The 19,668-nt window shown below is 39.4% G+C and overlaps 1 protein-coding gene across 10 annotated transcripts in view; it reads left to right on the top strand.

The window, feature by feature from the left end:
- Positions 1-19,668, top strand: part of SLCO5A1 (solute carrier organic anion transporter family member 5A1) — a 133,297-nt gene that overhangs the window by 92,129 nt on the left and 21,500 nt on the right. For all 10 annotated transcript variants that reach the window (XR_006409184.3, XR_006409180.3, XR_006409183.3 and 7 more), the window contains one exon: positions 12,734-12,932. Coding sequence is in view for 2 of the 10 variants with exons in the window: in XM_044382795.3 (XP_044238730.1) it covers positions 12,734-12,932 (199 nt within the window). In the remaining 8 variants the exon portion in view is untranslated. The remainder of the gene's footprint in view (positions 1-12,733; positions 12,933-19,668) is intronic.

Raw genomic sequence — 19,668 nt, 5'->3', positions numbered from 1 at the left:
AAAACCAAGAGTTGGTTGCTTAACCGACTGAGCCACCCAGGCGCCCCTCTTTTCACTTTTCAAGATAATGTTAGCATCTTCCTTAAAGAAGTTTTATTTGCAAATGTGTGATTTTATTATTCAAAACTAAGAGTAGGTAAGATCTGAACAATAAGCAAAAGAGACTATTGGTGTTTTACTGAGAGACTTAAAGATGAATCAGTTGGTGGTATTTGTCATTGCATTAGGAAGGCACATGAGAACCATGTCATCTGTTTGTTTTCTAGTGCTTTCTACCCAAGGCCTCCTTTAAAAAAGTTGATTAATTTATGGATTTCTGAAACCTAAGTTCTGATAAACAGTACGTTTGGTGTCCTTCAAAGCTGCTCAGACCATTAGATTAGTAGAGTATGTTTCTATTCATAAAACTTATTTTGTGGATATTATTACCTGGTGGAATTAGGTAAAAAGTACAGAATATATCATACTGATTAAGTTTTCCATTTTAACTGTCACTGCCTTGCTCAGAATTCTTAGGTTTTTGGTTTAAACTATCTCATTCAGAAAACAAGGCAGGTTGATTAATTTTTGAATTTTCTTTGTTATAAAATGTTGTGACCTTTAGTAATCTTGGCTCTCAGTAAATGTACTTCAGTGGATAGTTGAAAACAGTGTGTAATTAGGTTGTCATGTAGTCCTTGTACATGCTGCATTCCCTCTCCTCCAAGATTTTACTCAATGGTCCATCATCAGTGAGACCTTACCCAGTATACCCCATTTAAAAATAACTCCTCTCCTCGAACTCTTGATTTTCCTTGCTAGGTTCAACCTTTTTCTCTGTAATACTTTCACCTTCTAACATTCAGTAAGATTTGCATAGTTATTGGTTTATTTTTATTAACTGTTTTTCCCACAGTATTTTGTAAATTCAACGTGGGCAGGAATTTTTGTCAGCTTTATGCACTATTTATCTACAGAGCCTAGTACAGAGCCCCACATACAGTAGATGTTCAATAAGTGTTTTCTTAAGTTAAATATATCTTAAAAATTGTATATTTTGTAAGTGTTTTGAAAGTCATACTTTTTATTTTATATATATTTTTAAGGATTTTATTTATTTGAGAGAGAGGGAGAGAGAGCGGGGGGAAAGGGCAGAGGGAGAGGGAGAGAGAGTCTTAAGCAGACTCCACGCTGAGTGCAGAGCTCGTAGTGGGGCTTGATCTTACAAACCTGAGATCACAACCTAAGCCAAAACAAAGAAGCTTAACCAACTGTGCCACCCAGGCACCCCAACAACACATTTTAAAATAATACAAACATGAATTTTAGCTCAACTACTATTAAATGATTTAAAGTTAAGATGATGAATTAAAAGGCATCTGCAAGAGGGGCGCCTGGGTGGCGCAGGCATTAAGCGTCTGCCTTCGGCTCAGGGCGTGATCCCGGCGTTCTGGGATCGAGCCCCACATCAGGCTCCTCCACTGGGAGCCTGCTTCTTCCTCTCCCACCCCCCTGCTTGTGTTCCCTCTCTTGCTGGGTATCTCTATCCCTGTCAAATAAATAAATAAAAATAAAATCTTAAAAAAAAAGGCATCTGCAAGAAACCCACAGCTAATATCATACTTATGAGAAACTAGATGCTTTCTCCCTAAGATCAGGAACAAGACAAAGATGTCTGTTCTTGCCACTTCCATTCATCTTTGCACTGGAGATTCTAGCCAGGGCAATTAAGTAAGAGAGTGAAATAAAAGGCATTCAGATGAAAAGAAAGATGTAAAATTATCTCTATTCATAGATTATGTGATCTTGTATAGAAAGGATCCTAAGGAATCCACTAGAAGGTATTAGAATTCAGCAAAGTAGTAAATGAGTTCAGCAAAGTTGGAAGATATGAGATTAACATGCAAAAATCAGTAGTATTTCTATACACTAGCAATGACCAATTAAAAAATGAAATTAAGGAAACAATTCCATTTACACTAGTGTGAAAGAATTTAATACTTAGGAATAAATTTAATAAAAGAAGTACAAAACTTATATCTGAAAAACCATAAAATATTATTTAAAATTTAAAGAAAACCTAAAAAAAAAAAAAAACAGAAAGAAATCTCATGTTCATGAATCAGACCACTTAATGTTATTAAGGTGGCTGTACTCCCTAGGTAGTTTCAACATAATTCCCATCAAAATTCCAGCTGGCTTCTTTATAGAATTCAGCAAATTCATTTGGAATGCAAGCAACCCAGAATAGCCAAAACAATCTTGATAAAGACAAGTTGGAGGACGAAGCCTTCTTGATTCCAAAACTTAATAAAAAGCAACAATAATCAAGACAGTATGGTACTGATTTAAAGCAAACATAAATATCAATTGAATAGAATTGAGAGTCCAGAAGCAAACCCATACATCTATGATCAACTAATTTTGGACAAGGATGCCAAGACCATTCAATGAGAAAAGAATAGGCTTTTCAGAAACTGGTGCTGGAACAACTGGCACATGCAGAAGAATGAGGTTGGACCCTTACCTCACACCATATATAAAAATTAACTCAAAATGGATCAAAGGTCTTAATGTAAAAGCTAAAATTATAATACTCTTAGAAATAAACATAGCATAAATCTTTGTAACCTTGGATTAGACAATACAACCAAAGGAAAAAATAGGGTAAATTGTATTTCATCAAAATGGAAAACTTCTGTACATCAAAGGACACTATCAAAAAAGTAAAAGACAATCCACAGAATGGGGGAAAATATTGGCAAAATATATATATCCAATAAGGGACTTGTATCTAGAATATATAAAGAATTCATACAACTCAATAATACAAGAAAAATAAGCTGATTGAAACATGGGCAAAGGATCTGTCTGAATAGACAGTTCTCCAAAGAAGATACACAAATGGCCACATGTAAAGATGTTCAACCTCATTAGTTATCAGGGAAATGCAAATCAAAACCACAATGAAATATGACTTTAAACCCACTCAGATGACTATAATCAAATATTATCTGTGATATTAACAATTGAAGATTAGAAGAAACTGGCACTCTCACACACTGCTGGTAGAATTGTCAAATGGTGTACCCACTTTGGAAAACAGTTTGGCACTTCCTCAAACCAGAGTCACCATATGATCCAGAAATTCCATTTCTAGGCATGTATCCAGGAGAAATGAAACATATGTCTGCATAAAAACTTGAGCATGAATATTCATAGCAACATTATTCATAATAGCCCAAAATAGGAACAACCCAAATGCCCATCGATTAATGAATGGATAAATCAAATGTGATACATCAGTACAATGGATTATTTGGCCATAAATAAGAATGAAGTACTGATACATGCTACAATATGGATGAACCTTGAAAACATTATGCTAAGCGTCAGAAGCCAGACAGGTGTATTGTATGACTCCATTTATATGAAACAGCTAGCATAGGCCAATCCATAGAGACTGAAAATAGACTAGTGGTTGTCTAGGACTGAGGGAGGAAATGGGTGCGATAGCTATTGCATACAGAATTTCTTTTGGGGGGGATGAAAACGTTCTAACAGCGATTTTGAGTTTGGTTGTATATCTCTGGGAATATACTGAAAATTATTGAATTGTACGCTTAAGGAGATGAATTGCATGGTATGTTAATTATAGCTCAATGAAGCTGTAAATAAAGAAAAGAAAAAGAGGAACAGGATATTCAGATTAGTGAGTTGACTGTGTTTATTAAATGGCTGTCCTGGTCCTCCTCAAGAAATTGGTAGAATTAAACGGTATCTAAGGAGCAAATCTCCACTTGGCCCCTGGGGGGCAAGGGTCCTCTAACAAGTATGGTTCGGTATTTAGAAGTTTGTCTCAAAATTTCAGATAAGTAGAGTTTTAAAAATCTGCTTGCTTCTCTCAGGGGAGGGATAGCTTTGTCAGGTTTTTGTAGCTCAGCTATTAGTGGGTGTAATGACGATCAACTATCTCAATGGGAAAGCTCCGAGAGAGCCGCTGGATTTGGACAACAATGGAAAGGGGAGAAGTTGAAAACTGCTGACAGAAAATGGATCTTGCCCGCAGGGCCTCCGAAGAGGGTTTGCATTTGGCACCAACCCATCTGTAGGCTTTGCCTCTGTGAACGGAAACTAAGTGCAGTAACTTAACACCAAGGTCTTTGCTCGAGGCTTATTTTGATAACTGAAAAAGTTACCAAGATTTTATTATTCTCCTGTGAAATTTCCTCTACAAGAGGCTTTTTCCTCCTCTGCAGTAATTTGGTTCGAGCTTTCGCTGTTTGGCCGTTAAGTTGCCCAGAGCCGGTGAAAAATGGAAGTAAACATCTGATTTTTGCATTTCATCATTTCAAGTTGTTTTTGCCCTCTGCGGTTTTATTGCCTAGATGCAGAAAACACTTAGGTTTCTAAGCCATAAAAGATGAAATATTAATTTGATTTGATTTTTGACTCCCTTTCATGACGCAGCTTGGCATTCACTTTCATGTATTATCCAAGCCGGAGCTTTGCAAAAACCTGAAATGAAAAGTGTGGTTGTTTTCTCTCCTGAATGTACCTTTTTATTACCTTTCCTTCAGTCAGTGCTCCCGAGACCTTGAATCCCCGAGATCGGGAATCTCATATTTCCCTCCAGTTACTATACAGAGTGTCCCTGTGTTGGCAGAGTTGAAGAAAGTGTTACTGTGGGTGAATGAGCCCCTTCTGCCTTAGTAGGAGTTAAATATGAGCTTTATATTGATATCTCCATGATGAAGTCATGGAGATGGAGGCTTGTAGAAGCGTGCATCCCATTGAAAGCCTTTATTGGTAATTTCAGCAAGGCCATGCTAGAAGTTTCAGAACATTCTCTATTGGTTGGCTGAGAGCGGTCGCATCTGAGCCACACTGTGGCTGCCGCCAGGTACTTGAAGAGGAAGCTGTGGTCGGAGAGGTCTGCTTCTGGCACCTCGTCCTCTAACCGAAGCTACAGAGGGGCAGGACCTGAGCAGCCTGTCTGCAGCAGCCTTGTGTAAGGCTAGCTACCCTGCCAGCTTCTCTGCCTCAGGAGAATTCTTAAAAGAACTTCTTACAGATTCTTCCATCCGGCCCATAGGCTTCTCTTCAGGAACTGTGGCTATTCAGTTCAATGCACATGGGCTGCTTTTCCTAATTCAGCCAAACAGGACGTGGTTTGATGCTTTGCTACCCCTACTTTATAATTTGACTAGCTGTTATGCTATGAAATATTGTGGATTTAATGAAAAACAGTCTGTTCTCTGCCTTAAAACAGCCACTGAATTATAAAAGAGATTATATATATATATGAATATAAATACATTCATTGTAATGATACACCTAATCATAGTTTGTGAAGGGATTTCTGACATTTTTCACAGGGGTGATATTGAGATATGAAAGAGAAAGAGATGTATTGTGCTTGTGTGATACATTGTGGATTTATGTATAGTTTGTGAAAATGTATGCTTATATTCTCAGAGCGCTTTAAAATTTGCTGGCCTCAAGGTTTGCATTTTTAAAATATTCTCTTTTATTCCCCTTTTAGTCTTTTATTCCTTGATATTTATTTCTTTTTTTTTTAACTATTTTCTTTTCTTTTCTTTTCTTTTTTAAGATTTTATTTATTTATTTGACAGAGGGAGACAGCCAGTGAGAGAGGGAACACAGGCAGGGGGAGTGGGAGAGGAAGAAGCAGGCTCCTAGCAGAGGAGCCTGATGTGGGGCTCGATCCCAGAACGCTAGGATCACACCCTGAGCCAAAGGCAGACGCTTAATGACTGCGCCACCCAGGCGCCCCCTTGATATTTATTTCTTATAAGAAAATGTTTGCAAGGAAAAGTAGAAGCTTAAAAGAGTAAAATAATGTACTCTAGGTGGTAGGAAAAAGATTTATTTTGTATTATAAGATTAGAAGCATAGTCTTTGGGAAAGTTCAATGAATTTGAGTTTGTTTCCCTGCTCTATCACTCATTAGATATTTCCTCATCTGTGATGTGCAAAGAAGCTATATTCCTTCCAATCTAAGACACCACAGATTGTAAGATGCACCATGATTTTGAGTTATTATGAAAGGAAGATGCTTTTAATTAAATTACAACACAAGGTTAAGATACTTTTGATTTTAAGACATGTTCTGTTTCAAAGCAACTCAAAATCCCTACAATTCTGAGAATGAGATGGGATACTATACGTCAGAGCGCGTGGCGTATAGTTTACACCTATGTGTGTGTGTCTATGTGTGTGTGTGTGTCTCTGTAAAAAGAGAGGGAGAGAGGGAGAAAGGGAGAGTGAATGAAAGAGAATGAACCCGACCAGACTTCTTTCTCTTCCAGATGCCCATCCTGCTTTCTCCTCCCTCCCCCATGCCCAGCTACCTTTCCGTAGGTAGCAGCAGAACTTCAAAGTCATATTAGCTTACAATCACTTTCTTACTGACTGATCCGTAGTCTTATGTTTGCAAGTCATTTCTTTTTCAATTTAACGAAAGAAAACTTCGGATGTGAGATACATAGAAAGGATCGGTGCATTTAGAGAAAAGAGCACTGAGGACATCTATTAGTTCACCACATTCTGCACCACTGTGACTTCACGATAGAAAAGAGTTCTCAGAGGGCTACTGACATTACATGCTTGGTCACCTTTAGTGGCTTGGCAGTTAAATTTTTGCTAATAATGTTCAATTCAGAATTTGGTAACAGTGAAATTTTGCAGGCATCATTTAGTGCCTGCCAGTTTTAAACTGATATTAGCCCCTTATTTGAGTCCCAAGTTAGATTTTAGATTTCCTCTTTGTAAAATAAGATATAGCCTAGTTCAGGAATAATTGAAAACTGAAATGAATGTCATTTGAAGTTTTTATATAATAAATTCTAAATAACAAAGTTTGCTCTTTCATCCATGTATTTCCAGGTCCTGGTAAGTGCTAGAAAGTTATGGACATAATAAAGATATAGTCCCTGCCAACAACTTTACAGTCTAGCAGGAAAAAAAGAGGTAAACACAACGGACAGTGGCAGGCCTCATGACAGGGTCAGCCCTGGATACCATGAAAGCAAATTACTGTTCTTAACAATAGCAATAGTGGCATGATGGAAGTTCCCTTCCCTGAGCCTAGAACATTCTTGAAGATGAGTAGGTCACCTAATCTCATTCTCCCCTTTTTCAGTTCAAGTTTTTTTGTGTGTCCCAAGTCATGCATTAAACAGAGGTATGCTTTATGTGTCTATTTTCAGTACAGATCATTTCTACATATTGACAAAAACTAGAATAGAGAAGAATAATTCCATCAGTAGCTTTAATATTTGGTAACTCAGTGAATATCATTTTTCATAAAGACCTTTTGGCTTCATAAGCTATACATTATAAAGGCAAGCAGTATTGCAACTCAGAGTAAAAACTTCAAAATTGGGGGCGCCTGGGTGGTTCAGTCCTTAAGCGTCTGCCTTTGGCCCAGGGCGTGATCCCGGCGTTCTGGGATCGAGCCCCACATCAGGCTCCTCTGCTGGGAGCCTGCTTCTTCCCCTCCCACTCCCCCTGCTTGTGTTCCCTCTCTTGCTGGCTGTCTCTCTCTGTCAAATAAATAAATAAAATCTTAAAAGAAAAAAATCCTTCAAAATTGAATGTTATGGAATAGTGTTTGATATAAGAGAAAGAGAGGAAGTAGGACAATTAACATGTCAATTTGCTTGGATAAATAAGTTGATAAAAAGATTTCCAACTGGAGAACAGTAGGATGTTCACAGACCTTTTATGCAGTAAAGCAGGATCCTCTACTTTGTCAATAGTTAATCAATGCAGCCTGAGTTCTTTAGATTCAGAAAGATACACACAGTCACTAAATAGCTAACAGAGGTTTATGTGTTTAAGAATACGTAGTAGCTAAATAAAACAAAGGTTATATAAAAAGAACACATAGAGGTTTAGTCGGACCATTAGAAATAGTTTAAGTTCAATCCTATAGATAAAATAGCATATAGAAATTTTGCCCAATTCCAATATATTTATTTGTGCAAATGTTACACTCATTAATATTAGGCAGATAATAATGTTCATACTTCTGATAATGATGATCACCAACATTTATGAAGTGTATACTATGGGGTCAAACACTGTTTTAAGCACTTTATTTTTTTTTATTTTATTTTTTTAAAGTTTTTATTTAAGTAATTCTACACCCAGCATGGGGCTCGAACTCACGAACACCAAGATCAAGAGTCGTAGTTCCTCTGACTGAGCCAGACAGGTGCCCCTGTTTTAAGCACTGTATATGTCTTAACTCATTTAAACCTAACATCCTATGAGGGAGATACTATTTTTTTAAAGATTTTATTTATTTATTTGAGAGAGAGAGAGAGCACTAGAGAGACCGAGCAAGCACAAATGAGGGGCGGAGGGAGAGGGAGAAGCAGACTCTCTGCTGAGCAGGGAGCCCAACAAGTGGCTAGATCCCAGGACCCTGGGATCGTGACCTGAACCAAAGGCAGACGCTTAACCAACTGAGCCACCAGGCTCCTCAGGAAGATACTATTCTTATCCACATTTTACAGATGAGAAAATCCAAGGCCTGGGAATATTCAGAAGTTTGTCCAAGGACACATGGTTTGTAGGTGGCAGAGCTGAGATTCGAACTCAGGAAATTTGTCCATGTGGCCCTCACTCTCACCTGCATTTGTCTCTTAAACATCTGCAATTGCTTTGGCTTCTATCCACTAACACCTGTACCTGAGGCTGGGTCCCTGGGCTTGGTCCAGGTATTTCCATCTTTCCACATTCAGTCCTTCCTCCTCTCCCCTCAAACACACTTGCTGCTTTCCCCCCCACCCATCCTTTTGTATTCCACGCGTCCCCTCCATGTCTTGGCCACTAGAGACCACGAGGAACAGAAACTGAGGGACTGCAGAACCATCCTGCCAGGGCTGGGAAAGGGGCTGGATAGGGAGCAGAGGCTCAGAGGAGTGGAGGCAGTAGGAGGGGTGCTCTCTGGGGACTGAGGGAAGGGGTGAGCACCAGCCAGTGAGGCGAATTTGAACTCAGACATGGTGAGTGGCAGGTGGGCAGCTTCTGCCGGGGGAGCCCATCTTCGATATTTACAGGCTTCCCTTGCTACCTGAAAGTTGAATGTTCCAGTGAAACCTTTCAGAAGCTGAAATGGCATAAAGCGGAGAAGCAGTTACAATTAATTTATATGGAAAAAAACTTTGAGCATTCCCAGACTCAAGAAACCACCTCTCTTACGCTTTTCTGATACCTTTAGAACATCTTCCTAACGAAGCGCAGACTAAATCAAGATAAAGTACAGTTCACAGCTGTGGGGCCTGATGCTGAGCTGAGCGTAGTTGCCAGGGAAGGAGCTTGGCGACGCCACTCTCACTGGCTCTGTAACCCCTTGCTGCAAAGCAAATGCTGAATGCTATTTTCACTGGTCACCTATGTAGGGTTTTTTTCCCCCATAAAAATGAAATCCTCTTTGGGTTTCTTTTAGTTAGCGAACACAGGTCTTCCATAAATGCGAAGTGGTGTGATGTGAACTTGGAAAAGCAGGGGATGCCTGTATTTCCCTCTCCCCACAAGGCAGTGGGGAGGTTGGGAAGAAGTAGAGAACAGTGTGGTCGTGGGTGGGAAACCAACTTCCAGCCTCTCCATGCTCTGTATGATCTGGTTTCCCCAGAGCTGGGGGCTTTCAGAAGGGGCAGTGAGAAGGCGCTACCGTTGTCCCCCATTTCCCTCCCCAGCACCATCCCATATGCCTAATATTCTAACAACAGAACATTTGGGTCTCTTACTTAAGCTGAGATCTCTGAATGGTCAGAATTTCTGTTTAGTTAGTGCAGGGAGATTTAGATGGGAGGGGACATCAGGAGAAAATTTTAAGGGGTCTTCACTCTGTTTGATATAACCTCATATTTACTGATGACAAATTTCCTGTTTTGAATACCAATTTGGATGCTTAGTCAAATAAATCATATTGCTTTTAAATTAAGACTTGAGGTATGAGCATGGAGATTTGTTTTGTTGTTCCCCTGGGGGTCTAGAAGAGTGTAAATTGTTCACTTGAAATAAGAATTTCATGGATGTATCACTTTCACCTTGAAGGTAAAACTTTGCCTATTTATTCAGATAGATAACATGTGTACTTTTCCTTAATGCTCATGATACTTCATTAACCAGCTCATTTAAGCCCAGAGCTCTGGTCAATTTACCTTAAAGATTCAGAACCTGTTGGTTCTAAGAGACATCTGTGGTGATGTGGACAGAGTGCTGGGCTGGGAATCAGAGACCTCAGTTTCCCTTAGCCTCTCTCTCCCTTGTGTGCACTCTTGGTCCAGTCACTTCTCAGAGCTGTCATCTGTAAAAAGGCCATCACTGATTTTATAAAATCAGGACTCTGGTGAGGATTACAAAATGAACACTGGTTGCCCGGCAAAGCTCAGATTTTAGATTAATCTAATCCTTCTCTGCTCCTCGACGTGGGTTGCTGAACATGCTGGAGCAAACCATTCAGCCGTGCGCACGGGTGCAGCTGCAGGCTTCTGAAACCTAGTATCATCTGGACCCACTGGACTGTCCATTTGCAAAGCCTATTACATACTCTCATTTAGCGCTCACTTTGCTTTCCTACAATGATTATTCTAATCCTTGGCTAGATTTAAAGTCCTCCAGATCCCTTTCCTCTAAGAGTTACTTTTGTTTTCAGTTATCCAGAAAAAAAAAAAGCCCCAGAAATAAAAACCAAGGAGATATATCTATCTATCTATCTATCTATCTATCTATCTATCTATATAAACTTATAGCATGTTATCAATTCTTGAAGGAAAAAAGCATGGAAAAAAGACTGGAGTGAAATATGCCAGAATGTGAACAGTGGATTCTTGTTCCTTCTTACTTCTCTGTGCTTTTCCAGTGTGCTACTATAGCATGCATTACACGGTGTTTGCAAAATAAGGGAAAAATAATAAAACAGAAAAGCTATGATTTGAGGAGCTCTCACCCACCTGTTGATTTATCCCCCACCCTATTCTCCCCTATCCTGTTCCGAGCCTGAATGAAGGGCTCTCTCTCTCTCTCTCTCTCCCCATCCAGTGCTAGTCTGACTATCTGTGCTATTAATTCCGTATTCTTTTGACTTCTCAAGAATCTTGCATTGGCATTAGATAAACTTTTCCCTCCACATTCTACCTCCCGCTCCTTTTCAGTCTATTTTTGTCCGTATATAGATATGCATCGTCCCCTCCTGTCTTAGCAAACGAACTCCCCAAGCTCCAACTCTGCCTTGACTCCACTCTTACTCTAGACCCACACCCGTTTTTCCTTTTATAGCCTAAATTCTAGAAAGAATTTGAATTCTAATCTCTAAATCCTCATCTCCACCCATTGCAGTCTGGTTTCATCCTTCACAACATCCTTAACATTGTTCTTGCCAAGATCTCTACTGACATAGTTGTCTCATTTCAGTCTTCACCTCATTTTTCTCTTCATTCTTTCTTCAGTACAAATACTGCTACTTCTGTGAAACCCTCCTTGATTTCTCCCAGGGAAAGTTCAGATGCTTTTTTCCCTGTATTCCCCCTGTCTTTTGTGTAATTGTTTTATTGTACTCTAATTTATATATTCTGTTTTAGATTATAAGGTTCTTGGGGCAGGCAGTATAGCTGTTTTTTAGTTTTTTAAAAAGCTGTGAAATATAATGCACACAGAAATACATTAATCAAGATTTAGAGCTAATGAATAATCATGAAGTGAACATTTGTGTAACTATTACCCAGGTCATGGCATGGAGTATTTTCAGTAGTCCAGGAGCCCCTGTATCCTTTCCTGACCCCACCTATTCCCCTACTATCTTGGGTTTATGACACTTACTTCCTGGGTTTCCTTCATAATTGCACTGCCTGGATAGGCATTCCTAAACAAATTGTTTAGTTTTACCTGCACTTGAACTTTTTACAAATGCTATCATGTCATGTGTTCTGTTCTGTTTGGCTGCTTTCGTTGAACATTATATTTGTATGATCTGTCCTCATGCTTGTGTGTTGTTATATTCCTTCGTATTTATTGCTGTATAGTGGCATTTTGTTATATGAACTTACAACATGCAATGTATCTAGTAATGGACATTTGGTTTATTTCCAGTTTTTGGCTATTATGATGCTTCAAATTTCTTGTACACTTCTTTTGGTCCCCACGTGCTTGAGTTTCTTCAGGGTGTAATCCAGGAATAGAAATTACCTGTCATAGGATGCGTATATCTTCAACTCTACCAGATAATTGCAAACTGTTTCTCAAAGTAGGTCTCACAATTTACATCCGACCAGCCGCGTAGAATGCCCATTGCTCTGTATCTTTGCCAACATATGGTAGTATTGGACTTTCAAATTTTTATCAACACAAATGGTGTAAAGTAGTATTTTACTATGGTTTTAAGTTGGATTTCCCTCTTAGCAATGAGGGTGAACATCTTCATGTATCTATGGGCCAGCTGGATTTCCTCTTTAGTGAGGGGCCCATTCAAGTTTTGTTCACTTTTTCAGTGGATTGCTTGTCTTTATTTTATTGCTCCATAAAAGTTATTTTACATTTTGGATTTGAGTCCTTTGAAAAGAAATTATGCTATAAAATCATGCACATTGAAGATTTATTGATTACAGTATTTTTTATTCTTTACCTTAATACTAATAAGTAAGTAGAAACAGAGTTATTGGAAAACAAATTATAGTATATGTGACTTCAATTAATCCTGGCCTTCCCTTCTTCTCTCTAGGTGTTATTATTGTCCCCAGTGCTGGTGTTGGCATTGTCCTGGGAGGCTACATTATAAAGAAATTGAAACTTGGTGCAAGAGAATCTGCCAAACTAGCCATGATCTGCAGTGGTGTGTCTTTACTTTGTTTTTCAACACTATTTATTGTTGGGTGTGAAAGTATTAATCTGGGAGGCATCAACATCCCTTATACAACAGGGTAAGTATCTTGAAAGAGCCATTTCATGTCGTTCTAATCATGAATGAAGGGCAAAGCCCTGCAGTGTTCGTACCCCAGGGTCGGACTAGTGTTCCCCTCTCGAGGGGGGGTCTCCCGTGCACGTTTCGTCTTCCCCAGGTGGAGCATACACGCGTAAAGGACAGGGGCCATGGTCTCTCCTTTGTCCATGTCTCTTTCGAGGATCACAGAATGCCTCCCATAGTATTTTGGTTACAGCAGATGAGAAGGAAATGCTTGTTGGGTTAATGAAATTTTTTTTTGAATGCAACATTTTGAATAGACAATACATTCACATAGTTTAGAAACATAAAATTCAATGAAAATACAGTGTACAGTGAAAAGTCTTGCTCTTACCCAAGTCTTCCACCTCATTTCTCCAGTTAAAGAAATCAGGTAACCGCTTTGATTCATTTCTTGTGCATTCTGCCAAGGCTTCTTTCTATAAGAAACTATGAATATGTATTTAAAATTTTCCCTGTTCTATATCCGAAGGTAGCATTCATACATACTTTTCCCAGCTTAAAAAAAAATATTAACAATATAACTTGGAGATCTTTATGTGCCAATAATAATAATACAATGCATAGCTAACCCTTATATCAACACTCTTCTAATGATTTACATATATTAACTCGTTAATCCTCATGACAACCCTATCAGGTAGGTACTATTATTACCTTGATTTTACAGATGGCAAAACTGAGGTACAGAACACACATACCGGTGGTATGCTGATAATCTATAACACAAGGCTAAGAACAAAGTTCCCATCTGTAGCATTTGCTAATTTCGGAGGTGTAAACATCCCCACCATGGCTGATTTCAAGCTAACAATGAGAAGATACTGGACACCAAGCTGGGAGGAGATGCCCAGTCACGTACCATTATATAATATTTCTCTCATACAGGTATTTAGACCTAAACAGCCTAGTCAAGACATAGATAACAGTACAGTAAAATAACTAGGAGGTGATGAATTGAGTATTTATTCTCTTTGTTTATAATATTTGTTTACTTTTAAGTTTCTGTAATTTAATTTTTAATAATGGCTGTGCTAAACAAACAGTTGACAAAATCCTTGAAAATTGAGGATTTTGTGACCCAGGGTGGCTGTGCTGCATGTTACATAGAACTTAATCCAAACTTAACCCCAAACAATTCAGAGTCCATGCCTTTAAACACTCCTTTTTTTTTTAAGAAGATTTTATTTATTTATGAGAGAGAGAGAGAGAGAGCGCGTGCACCCATGCGCATTAGAGGGGAGGGGTCAGGTCGGAGGGAGAAGCAGACTCCCTGATGAGCAGGGAGCCCGATGCGGGACTCGATCCTGGAACTCCAGGATCATGACCTGAACCAAAGGCAGTCATTTAACTAACAGCCGCCCAAGTGCCCTAAGCACTCTTTTTTTTTTTAATTTAATTTTATTTAAATTTAATTAATTAACATATATAATATTAGTTTCAGAGGTAGAGTTCAGTGATTCATCAGTTGCGTATAACACCCAGTGCTCATTACATCACATGCCCTCCTTAATGCCCATCACCCAGTTACTCCATCCCCCCACCCCCCTCCCCTCCAGCAACTCTCAGTTCGTTTCCTATGATTAAGAGTCTCATGTTTGTCTCCCTCTCTGATTTTGTCTTATTTTATTTTTTCCTCCCTTCCCCTATGACCCTCTGTTTTGTTTCTTAAATTCCACATATGAGTGAAATCATGTAATTGTCTTTCTCTGATTGACTTATTTTGCTTAGTATAATACCCTCTGGTTCCATCCATGTTGTTGCAAATGGTTAAGATTTCATTTTTTTGATGGCTGAGTAATAGTCCATTGTCTATACTACATCTTCTTGATCCATTCATCTGTTGCTGGACATCTGGGCTCTTTCCATAGTTTTGGCTGTTGTGGACATTGCTGTAAGCACTCCTTTTAACTGCCATGTAACATTCCATTTAATTCTATTTTGTAATTTAATCAGTCCCCATTTGAAAGGCAGTTTCCATTAAAAATCATGAAAAATCATGCTGCAATAAATAACCTCATGCATATATCACTTCTGTGTGCCATGTATTTATAGCATAAATTCCCAGAAATGAGGTTGCAATGAATATGGCCATATTTACTCCCCCGGTGTTGTATTAATTTGCCCCTTCACCAGCAGTGGATCTGAGGATCGATTTCCTACACCCTTTCTTTCTTTTTTTTTTTTTTTTTTTAAGATTTTATTTATTTATTTGACAGAGATAGAGACAGCCAGCGAGAGAGGGAACACAAGCAGGGGGAGTGGGAGAGGAAGAAGCAGGCTCATAGTGGAGGAGCCTGATGTGGGGCTCGATCCCATAACTCCGGGATCACGCCCTGAGCCGAAGGCAGACGCCTAACTGCTGTGCCACCCAGGCGCTCCTCCTACACCCTTTCTAAAAGAAGGTGGACAATTCTTCTTGGAGAGTTATGAAAACCATAACTTATTTCCTGAGTACATTTGTATTGTTAGGATCTACTCATTGGACAGAACTTCAGTGCCTCAATTTTGTACTGAGCTTTTGCTCTCTGGGCTCTGGGGGTGCCTCTTTTTCGGCTTCTCCCTCATTTTGTGAGAGCACATCCTCCAGTAGCTACAGGAAGGCTATACGGGCTGTCCTTTCTTGTTTTTGAAGATTTTTCATGAAATAGCTTTAAAAAAAACTATCATATTTGATTGTCAAGTTGACTGGGTAAAGAATTTTAGATTGGATGAATCATTTTCACTCAGAATTTCGAAGTTATTACTCCACTGTCATCTGGTTTTTCACGCCATTGTGGAAAATCTGGCCTTTCTTTTTGCCAGTCTTTCATAGGTGCCCCATTTTTCCTTTCTAGGAGCTTCCAGTTTACTCCTGGTATTCCTGAATTTCACCATGATATACTTTGGAATGGGTTGTTGTTGTTCCCCGCCCCCCCCCCCTCCCGAGCACTTAGCCTTATTGTCAGGAAACTGTGTCCTTCAGTTCCGTTTTTGGGTTTTTTTTTAATTGAAATTTTGTTGTTTTTTTTTCTTACTGCTTCTGCTCTTCTCTCTCCTTCATTGGTCTGCTACATCTTCTTTATCACTTATTTTATCTCATTTTTTTGTCCTACTTTTTGGGAAGGTTTCTTCAGCTTTATCTTTTCAGTCTTCTGCTAAATCTTTATTTTGGATATTGTATTTTTAGCTTCCACATTTTTTTGTTTTTTCTTGATTTTTGATTGTTTCTTGCTCCTAGTCCTGTTGCTTCATGGGTGGAAATCTTCTGTTACTTCTCCAACATGATTGAGCATTTCTTTTCCTTCCCGAATTGTCTATGTCCTCTGAATACCTGCTGTCTATTTATTTTGCTGTCTCGATTATGTTGGAAGTTTCCCTTACATTTCTGGAGCTCCTTAGCTTTCTCTTCCTATTGAAGAACGTGAATTTAAAAGGCTGATAGGTGCTCTATGTCTGATGGCAGAGCTTGTCATTGGTGGATCTCAGTATCCGGTAATGGGAGGGCAGGAGCTGGCATTTTCATTGGGGTGCTAGGTGTCAGAACCCGAGCTCTTGCCTCTGGGGTGTTTTGGCTTCTCAGGAGCAGGATTCTCCTGTCTCTTGGCTGCGGCTGTGTTGGGATGGGTTCAGGATTGTAAGCCTACCTGCTGCCATTCTAGAGCTGGGAATGTGGGGTGGTGGTGGGAAAGTGCCTGGGTCCTTCTGTTCATTCTGTAGATTTTTGCCTAATTCCCCTGCCACCATTCTAGCATCTCACCAGAGGGCTCCTTTATGTGTGATGCTCTGAAGTCCATACCCTTTGGTTCATTTTCTCCAGAAAATGAAGAGGTTGAAGAAAGAGTAGTCATCTACTGTCTAGGGTGAGGATGGGAATCTGCTTAAACTTGTATCATATTTGGAGCACCCTATTTCTTGTGTTGTCTGTCCTTGAGTTCTACAGGCCTGTTCTTTCCCTGACTAATGGCCTTCCCCATGCTCACATATATTTTTTGAGTTTTCAACATATACTTTGTTCTATTGAATTCTTCTTTTTCCATAATCTTGCCTCAGTTGGACTAGTTGCTCTCTAGGCATAATTTATATCCTGGAACTTCCTTTCATAGATCTAAATTATATCCACTATTTTTTGTTTGTTTGTTTATTTATTTGTTGACTCCTTGTTTTGCTGGAGAAAAATACCCAGATACCATTGGAGGAAAGAGTACGTGGGAGTAAAACTTTCTGAGCCTGTCAGTGTATCAGTGTCTTTATTCTTCTCTCACGTTTAATGATAGTTTGAGTGGGTATAGAATTACAGGTTAAAAATTGCCTTGAGAACTTTGAAGCCATTGCTTTGTCTTCTAGCATCTAATGTTGCTGATAAGAAGTTTAACTCCAGTCCTAGCTCTCATTTGTCTGTGGCCAACTTTATCTGGAAATTTTTAGGATATTTTTTTTCAAGGTATTCTGAAATTTCAAAAAGAATGCTTCCCCCTCCGATTTTGTCTTGACTAGGCCCTTCCAACATTATTTTCTCTGAGAGGCTGCCCCTCCTGCCCAATCTAAGGGAGCCCACTCTTCTTTTTTTCAAAAAAGATTTTATTTATTTATTTATTTTAAAGATTTATTTATTTATTTATTTTATGAGAGAGAGAGAGCGTACGCGCATGCATGCATGAGTGGGGGGAGGGGCAGAGGGAGAGGCCGACTCCCCACTGAGCAGGGAGCCTGATTTGATCCCAGGACCCTGGGATCATGACCTGAGCCTAGGGCAGATGCTTAAACGACTGAGCCACGCAGGCACCCTCTCCCCTCTTTATCCCATCATTCCTCCTTAGTCTCCTCATAGCACTTACCACTAGCTGAAATTCCCTTGTTTAATTATTTGCTCTGCTCATGCTTCCTGTTTCTAAAATATGAGCTCGTCAAGAACAATTACTATAGTGGTCTCCGTAATAGTTGCATCCCCACCATCTGAAGCAATGCCGGATGTTTGTTGCGTGAAGGAAGGAATGGATGAATGAATGTCTTAGCCCAGGGCTTTGTTCATTCATTACATTAGGCACCCTCTGAACCATCTTAATCTAACACGTCTGTCTTCTTTACCCCAGAGAAGTTTTCTTCTGCTGTAGCTTTACTCACTCTCTCCATTTTCTGTGCGCTCGCCAGGACTCCTGCTGATCCGATGTTGGAACTTACAGACTGGTTGCCTTGTATGTGTTGTTTTTTCTCTCATATTTACTATGGTCTTTGCTATGAGAGATTCTTCCATACTTTGTTTTCTATTCTTTATGTAAATTTTTTTAATTTTGAGAATAACTTTTATCTTTGTTGTATTCTGAGTATTCCTTTTTTGTAACATTTTTTATCCTTTTAAGGAGTAATATCTTCTCAGATCTGTGTATATAATTAGATTTTTTTGCTTTACTTTGTTTTTATGCCTCACATTTTGCCATTTGTTGTTAAAGGTCAGTTTTTCTGTTTGTCTATTCTCGGCTTTACAGGTTGATAAGACTCAGTCTACCACCTTTCGGGTTATGTGCCCCACCCTCACCCCCATACAAAAATGAGGGAATTTTATTCTCAGTTGTCAACATCTAGAGTAGAAGCTTAGCTTTTTAAATTTCTTCCAGTCTCTTTAGAGAAGAGCTTTCTGGAGAATGTCTGGGCTCTGACGTGGGGGTGGAGGTGAGTGAGTATGAGAATGGAAGGGCCCACTGGTACAGTTTTCTCTCCCTCAAACCTCAGCTTCATCCTCACCTTCGGCTTCTGCCACATCTGATGACTTTAAGCTCAGAACCTTGTGGAGGGTGCATGGGACAGGCTGGCTCTTCTCCAAGGTGGGATTTGCTCATCACGCAAACTAACGCCTACCCACTTGCTGTTTTCATGAAATTTGGTGTCACTCTTTCCATTCCCCTTTGCTATAGCTTTATTCCTTTTAATCTTACTTGCTTTAATTTTAAGTGCATTCTCAGGGAGGGAAGGCAGACTCATTGTCTTACCTGCCTTTAAACTGCAAGTCCCCTCAAGACTTTAAAGCCCTTGCTTAGCGCCATATCTGTCTTGCCAATCCTGAATCAACTGATTCTGGACGCTCCAGCACTATGGGCAAAAATTATATAATTGTGCTGATTGGCTCCATTACAAATTTATGAGTTCCAATCTTAGCAGGCCCTCATCTTTGCTGAGCAATCCATTTTGTGGCCCTACTCAACTTCCTTTCCTATGCCCCGTGATGGTTGCATTTTTAAAAATTCTTTTCTTCAAGTATTCTATCTGAGTCTTGTTTTTCTTGTTGGGCACCCCAGATTCTGTGTTAGTGAGAAAATAGAGGTCCCCATAAAGAACTTCTTGACCTCCTCTCCCCTTTCCCCCCAAACTCCTTTGTCAAAGATGGTTTTATTTTCAAAGAAAAGTACCAGAGCCATCCATTTTCTAGCCGTGTGACCTTGTAAGAAAATTGCCAGATATTGTTGAGTATTGGTTTCCTCATTGTTAAATTGGTGATAATGTCAGTCACACCTAGTTACAAGCATAATTAAAGTAAAACACATTAAAGTAAAATACTGCAGAAGGGTAAAAAATGAGAAGTCAGCGTCTCTTTCTTCCATCCTCAACCTCCCGTTTGAAGCATTCCAATATTTTAAACAAATGGTTGTGGTTTTGATTTTGAGGATTGTATTAGGGAAGTTTTCTGATATTTCCTAGCACCGTGTCCAACCCACAGTATG

Source organism: Ursus arctos, unplaced genomic scaffold, assembly GCF_023065955.2.
Source record: "Ursus arctos isolate Adak ecotype North America unplaced genomic scaffold, UrsArc2.0 scaffold_6, whole genome shotgun sequence".
Taxonomy (NCBI): Eukaryota; Metazoa; Chordata; class Mammalia; order Carnivora; family Ursidae; genus Ursus; species Ursus arctos.
The sequence above is the reverse complement of the archived record's forward strand: the minus strand, read 5'-3'. Positions and strand labels throughout refer to the sequence as shown.